This window comes from Nyctibius grandis, chromosome 7 (genome assembly GCF_013368605.1).
Source record: "Nyctibius grandis isolate bNycGra1 chromosome 7, bNycGra1.pri, whole genome shotgun sequence".
NCBI lineage: Eukaryota > Metazoa > Chordata > Aves > Nyctibiiformes > Nyctibiidae > Nyctibius > Nyctibius grandis.
The window spans coordinates 24,863,735-24,881,383 of record NC_090664.1 but is presented as its reverse complement, the minus strand read 5'-3'; the positions used below and the strand labels follow the sequence as shown (position 1 = coordinate 24,881,383).

At 41.1% G+C, this 17,649-nt stretch overlaps 1 protein-coding gene across 3 annotated transcripts in view; it reads right to left on the bottom strand.

Moving 5' to 3' along the window:
• The window catches only part of SNX13 (sorting nexin 13), a 77,324-nt gene extending 60,022 nt beyond the window's left edge, over window positions 1-17,302 (bottom strand). For all 3 annotated transcript variants that reach the window (XM_068405165.1, XM_068405166.1, XM_068405168.1), the window contains exon 1: window positions 17,086-17,302. In XM_068405165.1, the coding sequence (XP_068261266.1) occupies window positions 17,086-17,097 (12 nt within the window). In that variant the 5' untranslated portion in view covers window positions 17,098-17,302. The remainder of the gene's footprint in view (window positions 1-17,085) is intronic.
• Between the last annotated feature and the right edge of the window lie 347 nt (window positions 17,303-17,649).

Here is a 17,649-nt window from a genome sequence, read left to right as displayed (position 1 = left end):
AGGAAATTTATGTAGGTTTTTTTTATTGTTCTAAGTTTAGATTTATTTTTATCCAAGCAAGCCTAAAATAATGAAGTATATAAATATACACTAATCATCTTTTAAATAAAAAAAAGTTTATACAATTAATGTTAAGTTTTAAGAAATCAGGCCAACGAAGTTTCTTCTGGGTAAGTGCAGTATTCCTGCTGATCCCTCCTGGTTACAGAGGCTGGAAACTCTCCTCTCCTCTGCTAAATGAGAGTCCATCTGTCCTCTCTCTATCTCACCTCCTCCTCTTCCACTCAATGCACACTTTGTCTGTCATATGGCTTAACTGGTTAACAGCTGGATTAATTCAAGTGCAATCATGTCTAACTGTACTTAGTTTGGATTTTCCTGCTGCTTCCCACACTGCACAAGACCGAAAAGCTTTTGGGATCGTTTTCCCCTACCCTCCCCCCCTAGTTATACAAGGTGGTCTAACAAAGCTCTTATGGACAGGCAATAACTTTTCATTTATATTCTAAAATCACAATTACTGCACTGTTTCAATGATTCATGAAGTTAAAAGTGCAAATCTCTAAATGAAAATATATGCTAATATTTCCTTAAAGTACATAACATTAAAGTACTGTATGAAACTAAAGTTTAAAAGCTATTGTGCACACGTTACTTCAATTTCAGTATTTATCCAGAGAGCAACAAATTCCATTACTAAAACAAAACCTGCCTGCTTGCTATAGTCAGAATATTACTATTAAAATAAAAATAGAAAAATTATATTCCATATTTTGATACAATTGTTTTGTGCAATGAGAGGATGAAGAAAAATAACAGTCGTCTGATTAACACTGATAATTGTTCTACCAGGAATTGAAAATATTTTCAACACCAAACTTTCCAGTGAAAAAAACAGAGTAAAATTCAGCCTGGATTCAACAGTCAAGATTTTTTTTTCCCCTCTCTCACACCTGCTCTGCCAGCATTGCTGATCACAACATGAAATTAGGAAGTGGAATATTTAATTTTAAACTGACCTTCATTTTACTAGCATTTATTTTCAGTGCTAACAGCTACTTTATTATACAGCAGAACTATCAGCAAGGGACAGAAAGCCTCATTTCATGTAACCTTATTTTGAAAGTGGAGTAAGTATTTATCTTACTACAAAAAACAAGAGGCCACCTTCACAGACACACACACATTTTTTCTGATAACATGCTTGCATTAAACCCCACTCTGAATCATATTCCAGTTTAAAAGGATATGGAGCTTTGGTCAAGTTTAAAAGAAGCACTTGACCATCTTGGATAAGGACGGGAAACAGGAGATGCAAGCCCACTTTCAGCTACTTTCTTAAATACAGAAGTGACATACTCAAACTCACTTTTAATATAATTTCAAAGTGATCCTTTTCCTTTGTAACAATCCATATTGACTTCTATCTAAGCTAGTTTAGCCAAGTGGACACAAAATAGACAAAAAGGATCGAAATATTTTGGATCGCCTTAGGTGATCCAAACAGGGCCAGGCTTATTGATTGACAGGATCACCTAAAACAATCCAAAATAAAATAAAGTAATCCCTCTAACTCTAGTTCGAATTTAAGCCAATGAGATAATCCAGACTGTTCTACGTTCAGCCTCTGGATAAACAGATCACATCTATTTCAAGTTTTGCAAGTGCAAAACACTGGCAAAGGAGAGAGAGGGGGAAAGACCCCTCAAATCTTTATCAAGTGAAAAAAAGACCCGTTCTCCTAAATGGCTAAAAATAATAAAGTCACATGTTCTTAGTCAAGAAACTGTTATTGCATATTTCAGTTGTGATTACCGCTCAAGCAGCATTTTAAACATTTTACTTTCTAAAACTGCGGCAAGGAGTTATTTGAAAGTTCCTTTCACCAATGTTTTCTTTCTTTCACTGCTAAAGAAACCTGATCCCACTAAACAAATTTAAAGAATCATCAACTTTGCTTCTAGAACAATTTCTACCACTTAAGATTCACAATATTTATCTTGACAGAAGTACATTAAATCAGTCTCTCTCCACAAGTGTCATATCTAGTAGGCCGTCTCTTTATGTTCCATCTAATTAAAAACTTGCAGGCAGAGCTCAGGGCTCCTGCAAGAACAGTCACACAAGACACATTTTTAAAAAGGTTTCTGCGTACCTTAACAGCTATGCTTTTCTAAAGGTAGAAAAGAACTTTATTTAGTTTTAAGCTCACGTTCCATGCTAGTGGTAACTTCAACGGAGCATCCTTTCTGTCAAGCAGTAAGCAGCTGCCTATTCCTTAAACTCAAATCTCCACTATACTGCTCAATTTATGCCATTACCTATATCAGCTCATAATTACTAAGAAAATATATATAAAGATTATATACATATATATAAAAATGGTTTGGGACACAGCCTTCTGTTCAAAGGCAACCCATTCTTGTCCATGCTCTTTAGAGGGAGGAAAAAGTGGAAAAAGATAGGTTATAAGAGGTCTGATGAACAATTATTTTTCCTAAAATAAATCCATTACTACTTCTATGGAGATACTACACAATTTCACAGCAGCTGCTGTGTACTAAATAGTTTGCACAATCTTAAATTGATAGAATTAGCTTAAAAAAACCCAACAATACAGCATCTACTTCAGGAGATCTCAGAAATGTCAAACAATAACAGCCCCACAAAAATAGAAAGTGAAACGAAGTGAAAGTGCTTAGCTTTTACAAATACAGAACTGTCAAACACATGAAGGCACAAAATAAGATTAATTCCATAAAATTATGAACATTTTAGAATCGCACACTGCAGCAGCAGTTATTGTGCCTTTTTTTTTTTTGCTTTTTCCTAAACTCATCACATGTGAAACACTAGACAATACCTTCAAATTTTATACTGAAAAAGAATAAAATTTTTGTTTCTACCACTTTATGACTTGCTTAGAAGCATCTATAAGCAAATAATCATTCTCATGTAAACTCCTTAAAACCAGTAGTTCCTTCTAAAAAGACTGATAAACTATATGTTTCAATGTGTCTGCACGATGTGTGTGATTTTTTACTGAGAATTAAACCTATTATATGTTTATATATATTTCCATATATACATAAATATTATCTATATACACACACAGACAAAATCCAGTACTTAAGTTTACTGCAGAAAGATTTACTCATTAACTTCTGAATAATCTTTTAGTACTCTGGCTACCTCAGGCTATAAAATTAGTCACCTGAGAATTTCGTTTTGTTTCTTTAATCCACTGTTATTATATCTGCTATTTGTTACTTGCAGCACAATTTTCAGAGTCCTCTGAACTACGACATTATCCCATCAACTTTCAGATGAAACTGCTTTGGATGCAGTATAGCATTTTATTGTGGTATTTTGTTATTTTAAAGGTACATACCACAATCTAGAAGTTCTCAAATAAGCAACACTCCTCAACTAGATGAAAAAGTTAATTTAAAAATATTAAGTTAGCAACATAACTGTAGAATATTTTTATCCAAGACTGGAGTAAATATAAACAGAGACTGTAATTGCCTTATTAGGTCAGGTTACAAATGTGAAGGAATACAAGTGGATGAAGCTAACTGACATTATCATAATTGCCAGGAGTCCTCCAGTGACAGACATGCTCAGCAAGACTAGAAATTAATTTCCACATTGTCCCTAGTGATCAAGGCTGTTGTCTCTAACTACAGTCAGTCATGTCACATATCTTTGTGGAGTTATTTTGGTAAATGAACTAATGTGGTTAAAAGATCCCCATCCCTCCCCACCCCTGAAAAGAGTATTTTTTTTCTTTGTTAAAAAGGAAGAGAAAAGCTGTAAATAATAATGTAGGGCTCAGAAAGGAAAACCACATTGAGTTTCTCAGCTGTAATGTCAAACGGCACCTTGACTACAGGCAGTACTGCAACCAGTATTATGGAATCTGGAAAGCCAAAGCTCAACTGAACGCTAACGTAAATGATTTCTCAGATTATACTGGTAGCAGAAGAGGATCTGCAAGAAGGAAGGTCCAAACCAGGAAGGAAGGAAAATACATGCCAGTCAGCCTCACCTCAGTCCATAGGAAGATTGTGAGCAAATCAAAATGGATTTACCAAGTGCAAATCATGTCTGACCAACCCAACTGCTTTCTATGATGAGGTGACTGATGCTGAGGACAAGGAGAGAGGCTTAGGTGTTGCGTACCTTGCCTTTAGCATGGCCTTTAACACAACATCCCACAGTCTCCTTATCACAAAATTGGTGAGGTATGGGCTGGGTAAGTAGATGATAAGGAAGTGAAAAATTGACTGGATTGCAAGAGACACATGATCAGTGGGGCAAAGTTCAGCAGGCAGCCAGTAACTAGGTGGGAACCTTCAAGGATCAATATGGGGACTGATGCTGTTTAATGACTTCATTAACAACCTGGGTGACGCGACAGAGTGCATTCTCAGTAAGACTGCACAGAATACCAAATTGGGGCGAGTGCTCAATATGCTGGAGGGTAGAGCTACTGTTCAGAGGGATGTCAACAGGCTACAGAAATGGACTGACAGGAACAGAATCACAGAATGGTTAAGGGTTGGAAAGGACCTCTGGAGATCATCTAGTCCAACACCCTGCCAAAGTAGGTTCACCTAGAGCATGTTGTACAAGGTCGTGTCCAGGTGGGTTTTGAATATCTCCAGAGAAGGAGACTCCACAACCTCCACAGGCAGCCTGTTCCAGTGCTCTACCACCCTCAAAGTAAAGTAAAGTTTTTCCTCACACTGAGATGGAACTTTCCATGTTTCAGTTTGTGCCCGTTGCCCCTCGTCCTGTCACTAGGCATCACTGAAAAGAGTCTGGCCCCATCTTCTTGACACCCGCCCCTAAGGTATTTGTAAGCATTGATAAGATCCCCCCTCAGTCTTCTCTTCTCCAGACTAAACAGACACAGCTCCCTCAGCCTCTCCTCGTAACAGAGATGCTCCAGTCCTCTGATCATCTTTGTAGCCCTCTGCTGGACTCTCTCCAGTAGTTCCTTATCTTTCTTGAACTGGGGAGCCCAGAACTGCACACAGTACTCCAGCTGTGGCCTCAGTAGGGCAGTGTAGAGGGGGACGATAACTTCCCTTGACCTGCTGGCCACACTCTTCCTAATGCACCCCAGGATACCACTGGCCTTCTTGGCCACAAGGGCACACTGCTGGCTTATGGTGAACTTGTCCACCAGAACTCCCAGGTCCTTCTCTGCCGAGCTGCTTTCCAGCAGGTCAACCCCCAGCCTGTACTGGTGCATGGGGTTATTCCTCCCTAGGTGCAGGACCCTACACTTGCCTTTGTTGAACTTCATGAGGTTCCTCTCTGCTCAGCTCTAGCTTGTCCAGGTCTTGCTGAATGGCAGCACAGCCTTCTGGTGTATCACCCACTCCTCCCAGTTTTGTGTCATCAGCAAACTTGCTGAGTGTATACTCAGTCCCTTTGTCCAGATCATTGATGAATAAGTTAAATAGGACTGGACCCAGTACTGACCCCTGGGGAACACCGCTAGCTACAGGCCTCCGACTAGACTCAGCACCGCTGATCACAACCCTCTGATCTCTGCTATTCAGCCAGTTCTCATGAACCTGATGAAGTTCAACAAAAACAAGAATAGGCTTGCATCTGGGGTAGAAAACCCGTTGGCCACAACACAGTCTGGGAGCCAACTCTCTGGGAAGCAGCTCTACAGAAAGGGACTCGGGGTCCTGGTGGGCAGTAAGATGAACAGGACTCGGTAGTGTGCCTTTACTCTATCAGCAAAAGTGTCACCAGCAGGTTCAGCGAAGTGATCCTTCTTCTCTACTTGGACATGTAAGACTACCCCTGGAGTCCTGTATCCAGTTTTGGTCTCCCGGTTACAATACAAATCCATCTGGAAACCAATGCCCAAGTCCACCAGAAGGGATTTTATGCCAAAACAAAATACATCCATATCCTGAAGCCACATACTGGCTACATTGGCCACTAAGGGAATGGTAGATTTTAAAAAGTTTATTGGTGCTCCCAATTAAAATTCTTATACTCCCCCCACCCCGCCCCTTAATGAGACTGGGAAGTAACACAACTTTTAAAAGTATTACTCCTCTCCTCCACACCTTGGTGCTCATCTTCAAAAATAAGCAAGAGCATCAGTCTCCCTACACACCTACCACCAACATAATAAAGAGCATCTACTGTCTAAACAATGGAATCTGAAGAAACATCTACCAACATTATATTCATTGATTTTAATACTTTGGGGGGTTGTTTTGTTCTTTTAATTCTAAGACCTCAGTCAGTGCCAACATCATCAATCTAGTTTCAGTTTGGACTCCAGCTTGCAATGATCACTCCTTCACTATATCCAGTTTCTCTTCTCAAAAATTTACTGATAGTTCCCCAACATTTTTTTAAAGTATGTAGTGCTTTTTAACCAGCATTGTAATTAACAAACTACAAAATGAAATGGATGTAAAAATAGAGGAACCTCAAAGATCAGAGTATGCACCACAAAGAAGCAGTTTTCATTAGCCAAATAACAAACAGATCCCAAGTTGCAAATACAGTGCATTTTCAAGGAGAAACTTAAATCCGCTAACAGAATACTAGCATCTTCCTCTGAAGATTGTGATGTTACTCCACTGTTTCATTCTTAAATTTAAACTTGCTGCAGTTCTTGACATAAGTTTTCTCCAGTTACAAAATACAGAAACTGATACAGCCACTATTTCACTACAAATTCCCAGTAGTCTCTCAGAGAACATCTGAACTCCTACAAGGCCAAATTTCCTATGAAGCGTGCTTTCCAGATGAAGGCAAAATAACCGTGAAAACAGATGTTATACAAAATGACGAAAACCTTTACAAAGCTAGAGTAAGCCTCAAAACTTCCAGCTCCTTGCAACTGTTTTTCTGGACAGAATATCATCCAGTCGCATAAAATAAAGAAAGAGAAAGAGATTAGTTCAGTGTCTCCAAATTATTCAGCAGTCCACAATATCAAAAGACGATTGCAACTTCTTTAACGAGCAGTTGATGCCTAACTCTTGGCAGAATGGACAGTGCCAACAAAAAAAGGAGCACTTTGAGGGTATGGCAAAAAAAGCCTTTACTTAAGAAGGGAAAAAAGCATTTAAATATTATTGCTTTTTTCCAGTGGGATAAATGTAATGGGAATATTAATAAAAACATTCCAAATCTTTCCCCTTCATGTGTTTAATATCCCCTTTCCCAATCCCTCCTTCAGTCCTTGTTGCTTGTCTGCTTTACCCACTCAATTCCAAGAGATCTTTGGTTCACCTTCCCTTTTGGGAAAGCATGGTTACTCTGTGCATCTCTTTCATGGTCCTCTGTGCCCTTCTGCCTTTTCCTGAATACTGTTAGTGAGAAAACCATTCTGCCTGCTGCCTCGGCAACCCCTAAGAAACTTCACAAGTTTTATCCAAGTGATTTGCTATGCAACGCTGCTGCCAGGGGCTGCACTGTGTAGCTCAGAAGCAGAGAGATATGTGTAAGTAGAGTGGAGCCTCCTACAATTTCTTCCAAGCCTCTGCTCCATAACCTCTGTCCATCTGGCCTCTCTAAGGAAGTAAAGAGCCTGCTGAGTATCCTAGATGAATCTTTTAGCCTCAAGTAGTCGTTCTCTCTTTCCTCACAAAAAATCTCGGCCCAAAGTTACTGTGCCAACTACTCCCTGGGTATCTCCCAGGTGCATATACTACCTCCTGCCCACTGCGACACTGAAGAGGGAAAGCAAGCGTGAACATCTGCAAATAACGTTTACACAGAGGGACGGTTCTATGAACTCAGTGGTACACTTCATTCTCAAACATCAGGGCATGGAATACTTCCAACAAATTTCAATGAATTTCGACGGCGAGGCGGGGAAGGAAACCACAGAAATGGTGCATCAACTCTTGCCACTAATACTTCAAGATTATAGACTGAAACTAATTAAGTCATTTGAGTATCCAGCTCTCAGGGAGAGTTTACAGACGATATCTAAAAACCTCAATCACTGACACTTGCTCAAGAACAAAAAAGCAGCCTAACCAAAGTGGAGGCAGCTAACCTTACTTGTAACTTTCTGGAGGCACAGATGCATTCAGAAGTTACAGAAGGAACGATGACATTCTCTGTTTTCAAAACCACAGGAATTATTTTGGATATTGATTCACTTTAGATCTAAACAGAAGGAAATGCAGGAAAGCACTATGCACTTCCTTCGCACCAGACCATGCAGCTGTTGATTTGGCAACTTCTCCTATGCTCCCACCCTCATACCTCTCCAGAAGGCTGGTTCACCAAGACAAAACAATTCCTCATGCAGTTGCTGCTTAGCTGCTAGACCTGATACAAGAAGCAGTGTCACACCAGTTTGCGTCTGACAGGAGGGAGAAAACCTCTTTAGTAGTAGCCCAAACTAGATCCAGTTAAGTCAAACGTGAAAGAGCACTTTTAGTGTCTAGATATCCTACATGCATAAAGGAATTTAAAAGAAAAATATATGGCCAACCCAGTGACAGCAGCAGGAAAACAAAGATAAATATATAAGGAAGAAAAATAAAGAGGAAGGAAGAACAAAAGAGCAACAACTAATAAGCAAACAAAGAACCACACATACAGCAAGATGGAAGAATTCATAGACTATACTATTCCACACAGCAGCAATGTAGTTACTTTGATCATTGGAAAACAGAAAAATGTTTTACATAATGCATCAAAAAATAAAGAACAGTTATTGGGAAATCTCTAGAAATCCAGAGAGAAAAATTAAGAAGAGAGGAAGCATAATGCTATATATTGAGATTATTAAAACAGAAAAATAATTTCAAAAAACAAAAGAGGGTATTGGTAAAATAACACACAATTAAAAGAAACAGTAATGCGCAACAGCAGACCATCATTAATTGGAGGATTCAATAAAGGAAAATACCCAGTAATGGAAGAGCTCAGAAACATTCATAGAAACACGAAGTTTGCCTTTGGTCTCACTATTGCTAACTCATAATCTTCCCAAGAATTCTTTAAGAAGCTGTAGTAGGGCAACTGCCAACTGAAAGACACAAGACCAACACTATTTAAAGTCCCAAACTTAAAACCAACATAAAGAAATAAATAAGACTTATTTCAAAGTTTTAGTCACACATGCAAGTCAAATTCATGCAAGCATGATGCACAAAAGAGAATGCAGTACACAGTGGTAAGACCAAAAGGCAGGGCACTAGTACTAAATGCTTGTACACACACAGCAAGGGTAAATTATGTTTAGCACAACTACTGCAGAGTACTCAATCTAGAAAAACATGTTGACTGTAAAAAGGAAAACTGTGGCAAGAGTGAAAATTTAAAAGAAAGACTTATTCTCCTAGCCTAGCATTATAAAGAAATATCATCTTATCAAAACAATGAAAATCATATTAACACAAAACAATTTGTTTTCCACAAGAATTTTAAAATTATATGTAAGCAATAAATGGGCCGTAATAAGTAATTCCATTTCCTTGTATGTACCATCAGATTAAATTTGTCATTGAGATATTAAATCACAAGACTTAAGACTTTCATAGTACATGATTTTACTTTATAAAGTTAGTGAAACTTAAATTTGTTAGCATGGTGATCAGAAATACTAATTTGAGTATATAAACTATTAAGAAAGTACTTTTCTTCCAAGTATGTTAAAAGAGGTTAGCTACCAAAATCAAACATAGATTTCATTAAAAATTAAGACATCGGTAACAAATATGCCAAGATATACTGGGAAAAAAAAACCACTTGGCATAGCATTTTATGGAAAAAAAAAAAAGTCCCACACCAAAACAGAGATGCAATTTCAAGCACAAATAGTTCCTTCAGTGGATAAGGAATACATATCATTATTAATGATCCTATTATTTTCAAGGTACCACAAAAATCATTACACATGCTTCAGAAAAGTAAGATGATACAATATGAGAAAATACTACGACATTTGGGAAAATTGAAAATAAACAAAGTTTTGAGTTATTAAAAAGGACATGGAATGTAAAGGTTTAAGTGAAGAGGTGCCAGGCCTCACACAGAAGAAAGGACCCGAGACTCACCAGAGACATCTCTCCTCAGCCTGCAGCAGCAGTTGTTAAAATAGCAGCATGGCAATGAGCAAGGCTTCATCATGTCTAAGTCAAACAGTTACACAATCATTTTGATGATCAGCAAAACTTTAAAGCAATTACTCTTTCTACAGTTACACAGGTTGGATACTTATTTCCTAAAGCATGTACACTACCAGATTTTTAACTCATCTGCGCAGTCTGGAATGCCAAATGCTGAATACAGGATGACTGGGAACAACAGGTATGTTCTTTCCTATTGCTTTTGGTACTGATTAAGAGGTATGAGAGAAATTATCCCAAGTCTGAGGCACTGTTTCATAATCAGTTGGTCAGCTGGCAAGAATTTCACAGTGAACTTCTAGAGTATTTTCTACTTGGCCTTGTCTGACAGCACCGACAGGAAGAGTGGAAACGCAGAGCATCCTACAGGATATGTAGCAATTCAAACTTCCTGCTCAAGTTCATTCCCTTACATCACAAGAGATAGCCTAACCTACACTGCCTCAGAGGCACCAGCAGAAGTGTTGAGTACAGTTATTTCTTAGAATTGCAAAAATATACTGAAGAACACGTGATCTTAAAATAGAGATATTTATGAAATAATAGCATTCTGACACAAACATATTTGATTAAAACAGAACTGGGATCACCCTGTTCTTCCCAGAAACATGGGATTAAGGGAAGAAAGGTAGAGGAACAGACATAAAAAATAAAAATAAAATCACACTGTAACACAGCTGCATTTAAGCAGCTAATACTCTTCAAAGTAAGCCTCCAAATTCATGAACATTCTTGGAAAGAAAATGTGTAAAGTTCATCTTCCTACCCAAAACTCCAACTGCAATGGGCCACTGAATTAAGCATTGCAGACTTCAATGTTACAGACAACAGATACCTGTGAACTTTTAATTAGGCCATATTTCCCTTCACTTGAATAAACACAGCACTAAATAGAAAGCAGTTCTTGATTAATATTTCTGATTATCAAAAATTCTTCTAACCAAGTCAAGGAACAGAAAGGACATCATAGAGGCCATTTGATGAAGAAAGGGACTTAATGGAAAGTAAGCAAGCAGACATGGGTTTATCTCCTTCTCCAGCTGGCAACTGGTAGACTAATTGGTGAGGCTCAAATCAAATTGGTCTTAACAATTCTTGTACTTACTTCCAAGAAAATATGCAGAGCAGCAGGACTAAAGAAGTGTAAGGGCCACTAGAGAAATAGCTTCAAAATAAACTACCAAACTGACCGCTATGGTCAAACTCTGTATTCTGTTCTGGGAAATCTCTGGACTTTCAGAGAATCCCACTTGAACAAAACTAGTTAAAAATTTGTGGGGCTTTTTAAATGTTTTTAAAGTGCCAATGTTAAAATACAAGAATAAATTTGACTCACACTGTTTTAACTGCAACACTGAGATCACACCCCCTTCCATATAGAAAATGGAAAGCCAATCGACACCCTAACTTCTTCAGGAATCCACCTCCCCCCTCTGAGGATTTTACAGCTACTTCTGCTTCAGAACAAGAATAAAACCTTTGACAGATATTCCCAAACTCTGACTGGATAGGAATTTATGTCTTTTCCAAAATAAATGGCAGTTACAAAAGAAGTCCCCTAGCTGAACATACCTATCATCTATGCTTACTCATATTAAAAATAAATGCCCATTTCACCTCATACCTATAATCACAATTACACAGTCATCATTTTAAGGTGTAATACTATAGAAATTCTGTAAACAAGGTTAGAGTGCTCTTGCTAAAACTTTTCAATATGTTAACATCATGAAATAATGTCTTGCTTTTTCAATTCAGAAATCAAACATTACTTCTTGGGGTGGGGTGGGGGGAGAGAACAAGCAATTAAGCCCAAGATCATGATGCCTTGTACTTCTTGAAGTTTCTCTCTCGTGTAACTGCAAGTGTCAACTGCAATTGATTTTTCTATTATCCCAGCCTTGGTACTCTCAGCCAAGCAATGGTGAAAAGTGCTAATGGGACTTAAAAATACTAATTCTTCAAGTGTTGCCAATAACTTACATACAATACCAATGGTTTCTTGTTTCTAATAATAGCAATTCTCCTAATGCTAGTTCAAATGCTTTGTCATCTTTGTAAGGGTGGGAAGAAAGGGACAAACATATTTAAAGCAGAGATAATTCCCTAGAGTGTAACCAGACAGAGGAAATCAACATTTGGAGCTCCTTCGGCTATCCAACCAGATGACCTATTACTATTTTTATTGAACTAAGGAACTTCATACTCTTCCTCTTTCATACTGTTTTGGGGAATGGTCCAGACTGACATTTTAGAGTTGCTGCAGAACTCTCCATTCAGCCTCAGCAGTTCAGGCGCAACTGTACACTCTTAAGAATAGTCCTGAGCTTTTAGACACTAGCTTTTACTAATAGCCAGCAAGATATTTAAAAACACATACTAGGAACACATGACACCCTTTCTTTGTGAAAGGTTAATTCTTCTAATTTTTCCATTCCTCACATAATTTTAACTGACACTCCACAGAATATGGAGTTATCAAAAGAGCTGTCATAGCAACAATTAGGGAGACAAAGCAGACCAGAGATAGCGTAGACTTCATTTACAGAATATACAGGCTTTTTTCCTCCTAAGCACTTGCAACTGATCCTCCAGCTAGATCTCATCTGGCAAAACACTGGCGTCAAGGCAAAGCCCCAGCATACAAGTTCCACAGAAGGACAGAAGACTAATTTCTTTCCACACCCCGGCTAATTACAGAATCACAGAATCAACCAGGTTGGAAGAGACCTCAGGGATCATCGATTCCAACCGTTGCCCTGACACCACCCTGTCAATTAGACCATGGCACTAAGTGCTATGTCCAGTCTTTTCTTAAACACATCCAGAGATGGTGACTCCACCACCTCCCTGGGCAGCCCATTCCAATGTCTAATAACCCTTTCTGTAAAGAAATTCTTCCTGATGTCCAACCTGAACCTCCCCTGGCGAAGGTTGAGGCTGTGCCCTCTTGTCCTATCGCTAGTTGCCCGGGAGAAGAGGCCACCTCCCACTTCACTTGAAGCTGTCTCTACCAGCAAAACATAGTTCAGTCACATGAAGTATCAGAGCAATCTTCCACAGCCATATTATCAAGGAACAGAAAAAATTGACAATGCTATATTACATCAAGCAGTTAACTGTGTCCTGAATCTTCCAGGGCTGGACTAACATATACATTACAATGTGCTACTGTTTCAGTAAGACTAATTCATTATTATTCTAAAGCAAGTTAAAACAAGCTGCTGAGTCAACCTTTATTCTTAAAAATCATGCTAATTTGCTTGATTTTGCTTAAGAACAGTTCTCAATGGTTAGTAGCTATAAAAGTTTAACAAAAAAGTTTGTTAAACATCTCTTATAAATAAAAAGTAGATTGTTTAATGGAAAGGAAATACTACATATAGTTAGTGAATTCTCTTGACCGGATTTCAATAACAAGAAATACCAACACATCAGAGCTCATTTTTAGTTGTGGACAAGAAAAAAAGTTTTCCTACTTCGTTAAATTTCAAAAACCTTCTCCATTGTCACCACTGCAACAAAGTACGCTTGCTAAGCTGAGAATTAAGTTGTCAAAAATTTAGCTGCTGATAAATTCAGAAGGAAAGCCTCACTAAGCATCTCAAAGCAGTTTAATGAGCAGCTGGAGGAAAAAAAAAATGGAAAAAGAAAACTACTCCTCACTTTTTCTAAAGTGCCTTCTTTAGAGGCAACATGGGCTGCAAATGCAGACAGCACAGGCCATCAATTTGAAAGACATTCTAAAACTTCTCATAAACTAAGTCCCATTGAAATCCTATTTAATATTTGTTGCCATCAGAACTTAAGACACTCTTGACCAGCAAGAGCCAGAGCTGTAAAACATCAGCTGCCTCGCTGTGGTCAGGGCAGTACAGTTGCTACCACACAAGAGTCGAGAATGGTGAAGACAGCTATCTGAAAACACAAGATATGGACCATTGCAACTTGTGCCCATCATGGCCTCATCAGATGAGAAAGTGCTGAAACAGTAAGTTGCATGGAAACAGGCTGCACTGGGTCCTGAAAAGCAAAGGAGACATTCGATGAACAAAAAAAAGGGGAACAAGTGAAAAGACACAGAAAGACCAACCCAACAGACTAGGGAGATGATCACTGCAGCAGGACTCTGAATGCGTGCAGACACAATGTATTCAACGTGACTGCAGAAATAAGTTCCGATGACCAAGATGATGAAAAATTGGGGAACAGCGTTTGCTAAGTAGGTAAGTAAGTATATGTGCTTGGCATCTAACAACACGATTTTTGATGCAACTAAAATAAGAGGACCTGCAGTAAGGGCCAAATACAAAACACACACGGTATTTCTTCCTGACGGGAAGTACGATCTTCCCCTGAAATTACTGATTACAAGGTCCTAATCCTAACGGCATCCACACAAAACTGGACTGAATCTGCTGGGGTCTGCACATGTGGATACAGTCAAAGGATGTAGGAAACTGATCTTGAGAAACTGTAAGTTACGTTTTAACTGCATGATAAGAATACGCGTAGAACCAGATTCTGCTTTTCCTTCATGCTTAAATATATTTAAGAATAATATTGTCTACGTTGTTAAATTATAAAACTAACAGTTATAGTGGGGGGAATGTTTCTAAATTTTTAATGGCTCAAAACAAAAGTGACAGTGATCTTGGCTATTCTAGACAGTAGCAAGACTGTAGCAAACTACACAAGTCTGCAAATATCCAGCAATTTTTTTTATCATCTCATTTCACTATACGTTCTTAAATAAAACAGTTACTTTGAGAGAGGGGAAAAAAAACACCAGACCTACTGGCTGTCCAATGTCCCCTCTCCTCAAAGTTATTAAGATAAATTTAGGCAGCCTACAGACATGTGCAGTTTTCACTATTGCCCTACTTTAATGTCAGTCTGCCATACATTTCACCTTAATTTTCACATATATAGCAAAAAAAAAAAGGAATTATTTAGTTGTTTATAGATTACTGTACATATATCAGTAGGCTTGAATCAGTAGGCTTGAAGCAATCTGCATCTTCCTGCGAAGTGTGGAAAGGGTTTATGGGCATGACTGCAAGCAGATTTCACAAGGTGTTTTAGCTACCAAGTCACCATTGGAATACCCAAAAAAGCACGCTGGAAAAGACTCCTTCCAGTTCACTTGCCAGGTGGGTGCTCTGACAGCCAAGAGCTGTCTAATTGTTTGAAGAACTCTCCAAAGCTGCTTTTCAGGCAGGCAAGCAAAGCCTGCAACTTTGCTAGACACCCCTCAAATTTAAAGTCATCTCCTTGGCAGAGACCAAGCCTAGAATACTTCACCCTGAAGCATCTTGTCTACAAATATTTTATATACAGGAGCTAGAAGGACATCAGAACCCAGTCCTCCAGACACCAAGGCTAAATATGGTCATCACATGCATAAGCACTAGGTTTTATCTAAAAAAGTCAATGGAACAAATATCACCCACGCTGCTATGCCAGTGGTATTAGAAAAAAAATTTCAATTCCAAGACAATAAAGCATCTTGGATAGGCACACACAGCCATCATCAAACAGAGCAAACAGTCCAGTATGAGCCACTGACCCAGAACGTTCTATGCCACCCTTAAAATAATCTAAATTACTATGGTTAATGCTTAAGCATCACACTTGCCAACACTATTTAATGCAGATTATTAACCCTGACCACCCACAAAATACCCTTCATGCAAAAATAGGTCATGTATTTTTACAGGTTTAACTCACTCGGCAAATTTTACCCTCCCAAGGAAACCTGAGAGCTCATGGCACTACAGAACCAGTTTTGTAATTCCCTGAAACTTTGAACTGATGCAAATTGAAAGCTTCAGGATACTTTTTTAGCTATCATTCAGGAAAGTAAAGATAAATTTTTCAGGTGTCGGAAAGCAAGCCTTCACTCTTCAAGATGCTTAAGATTTAAGACAATTCGGTTTTGGACAAATAACCTTCACCACAAGATAAAATGACAAATTATAGAACACTTATTATAGGTAAGGCAATCATCACGTTGGAGAAGGATTTACATACCAGGCACCTTGCTGACATATTAAAAATACAAAATCAATCTGTCTTTGCAGAGAAAACAGAGTACGGGGGAAAGTCTCATTTCCAGCAACTAGAAAACACAGCCGGATTCCCCCGAGAGCACCTCTGGAGACAGAGTAGCCATTTCTAGCCCACACTGATCCTGAAATACCTGCTTGCCTCACAGCTTAGCTGCCCAGCTGCTTTGGGACAGAAAGCCCCTACCAGTGAGAGGCGAACTGAGACAGCTAACTTCTACCAATTACCTACAACCACAAACTCCTCCAACAGCAAAACTATTCTGTTTAAGCCGTTTAACAAGAAAGCAAACACGGAGCCTTTGCGAAGCTACCGCAGAGCAGGAGGCCAGAGGGGCTGAAGTCGGAGCCGGCGTTCGGGGCCCGGGCGGGGACATCTCTTCGGCGAGGCCTAGGGCCGAGGCAGGCCTCCCTCCTCACCAGGTGTGCGTGCCCAGTAAACGAGGCCCGCCGCGGAGGAGCGGCCCCGCGGCCCCTCGCCGGGCGGGAGAGCCCTGCCGCCGGCAGATCGCGGGCCCGCTCCGGCCAGCTGCCCCACAGAGCAGGCACGGCGGGCCGGGCTCCGCCGCGGCGCCGGAGCGTCCCCCTCGCGTCCCGCCCTGCCGGCCCCTGACGGGGAAAGAGCCCACGGCCGGGGAGGAGGGAAGGGTGATAAGAGGGGCCCGGCGGTGCCCTGGTCGAGCTGGTCGGCCCCTCTGCCTCCCCGGGCACGGGGCGGGGGAGGGGGGGCTGCCTGCTACCTCGGCAGGTCGGAGGCCCGGGCGGAGGACAGAGCCTCCTCTCCGCCGCGGGTCACGGCGCGCAGCCGCCCGCTCGGGCGGACGGAGAGCCGCTCCGTCCCCTCCACACCCCGCCGGCCGCGGCAGGGCTCTTACCTCTGCTAACATTATTACCCCGCTGCGCTGCGGCGCCTCGGCGGCTCTAGCCCCGCAGCATGGTGAAGCCTCGCGGCCGTGCGGAAAGCTTCCCCCCAACCCTGCGGGGAGGCGAGCGCCGCCAGCCCCCTGCCGCCTCCCCTCAGCGGCCGCCCGCCGCCCCCAGCCCTGCAGCCGCCCTCGCAGCTCGTTCCGGAGAGGCCGCCATCTTGGGAAAGCTACGTGCACCGCCGCTCCCCTCCCGGCGCACCCGCCCATTGGGGCTGCGGGACGCAGGGCCGCCCCTGCCGGGGCCGGCCGGCTCACTCCCCTCCCCTCCGCGCCTCGTCGGGGCTGGACCCGCCGCCGCTCTGCCTGCGCCGCTGCCTACCTGGGCTGGAGGGGCGATAACCAGCCCAGGTGGCCCGCTGCTAGAGCCCGGCCCTAGCGCTGCCGTGTGGCGGCCGGGAAGGCGCCGGGGCGCCGCGGCCTGGTAAATACAGGGGCGGGTAGGCTCGGGGGGTCAGCGCCAGAGCCCGAGCCCGAGCCCATCCCGCGGTGCAGCGCCCCTGAAGCACCGCGCAG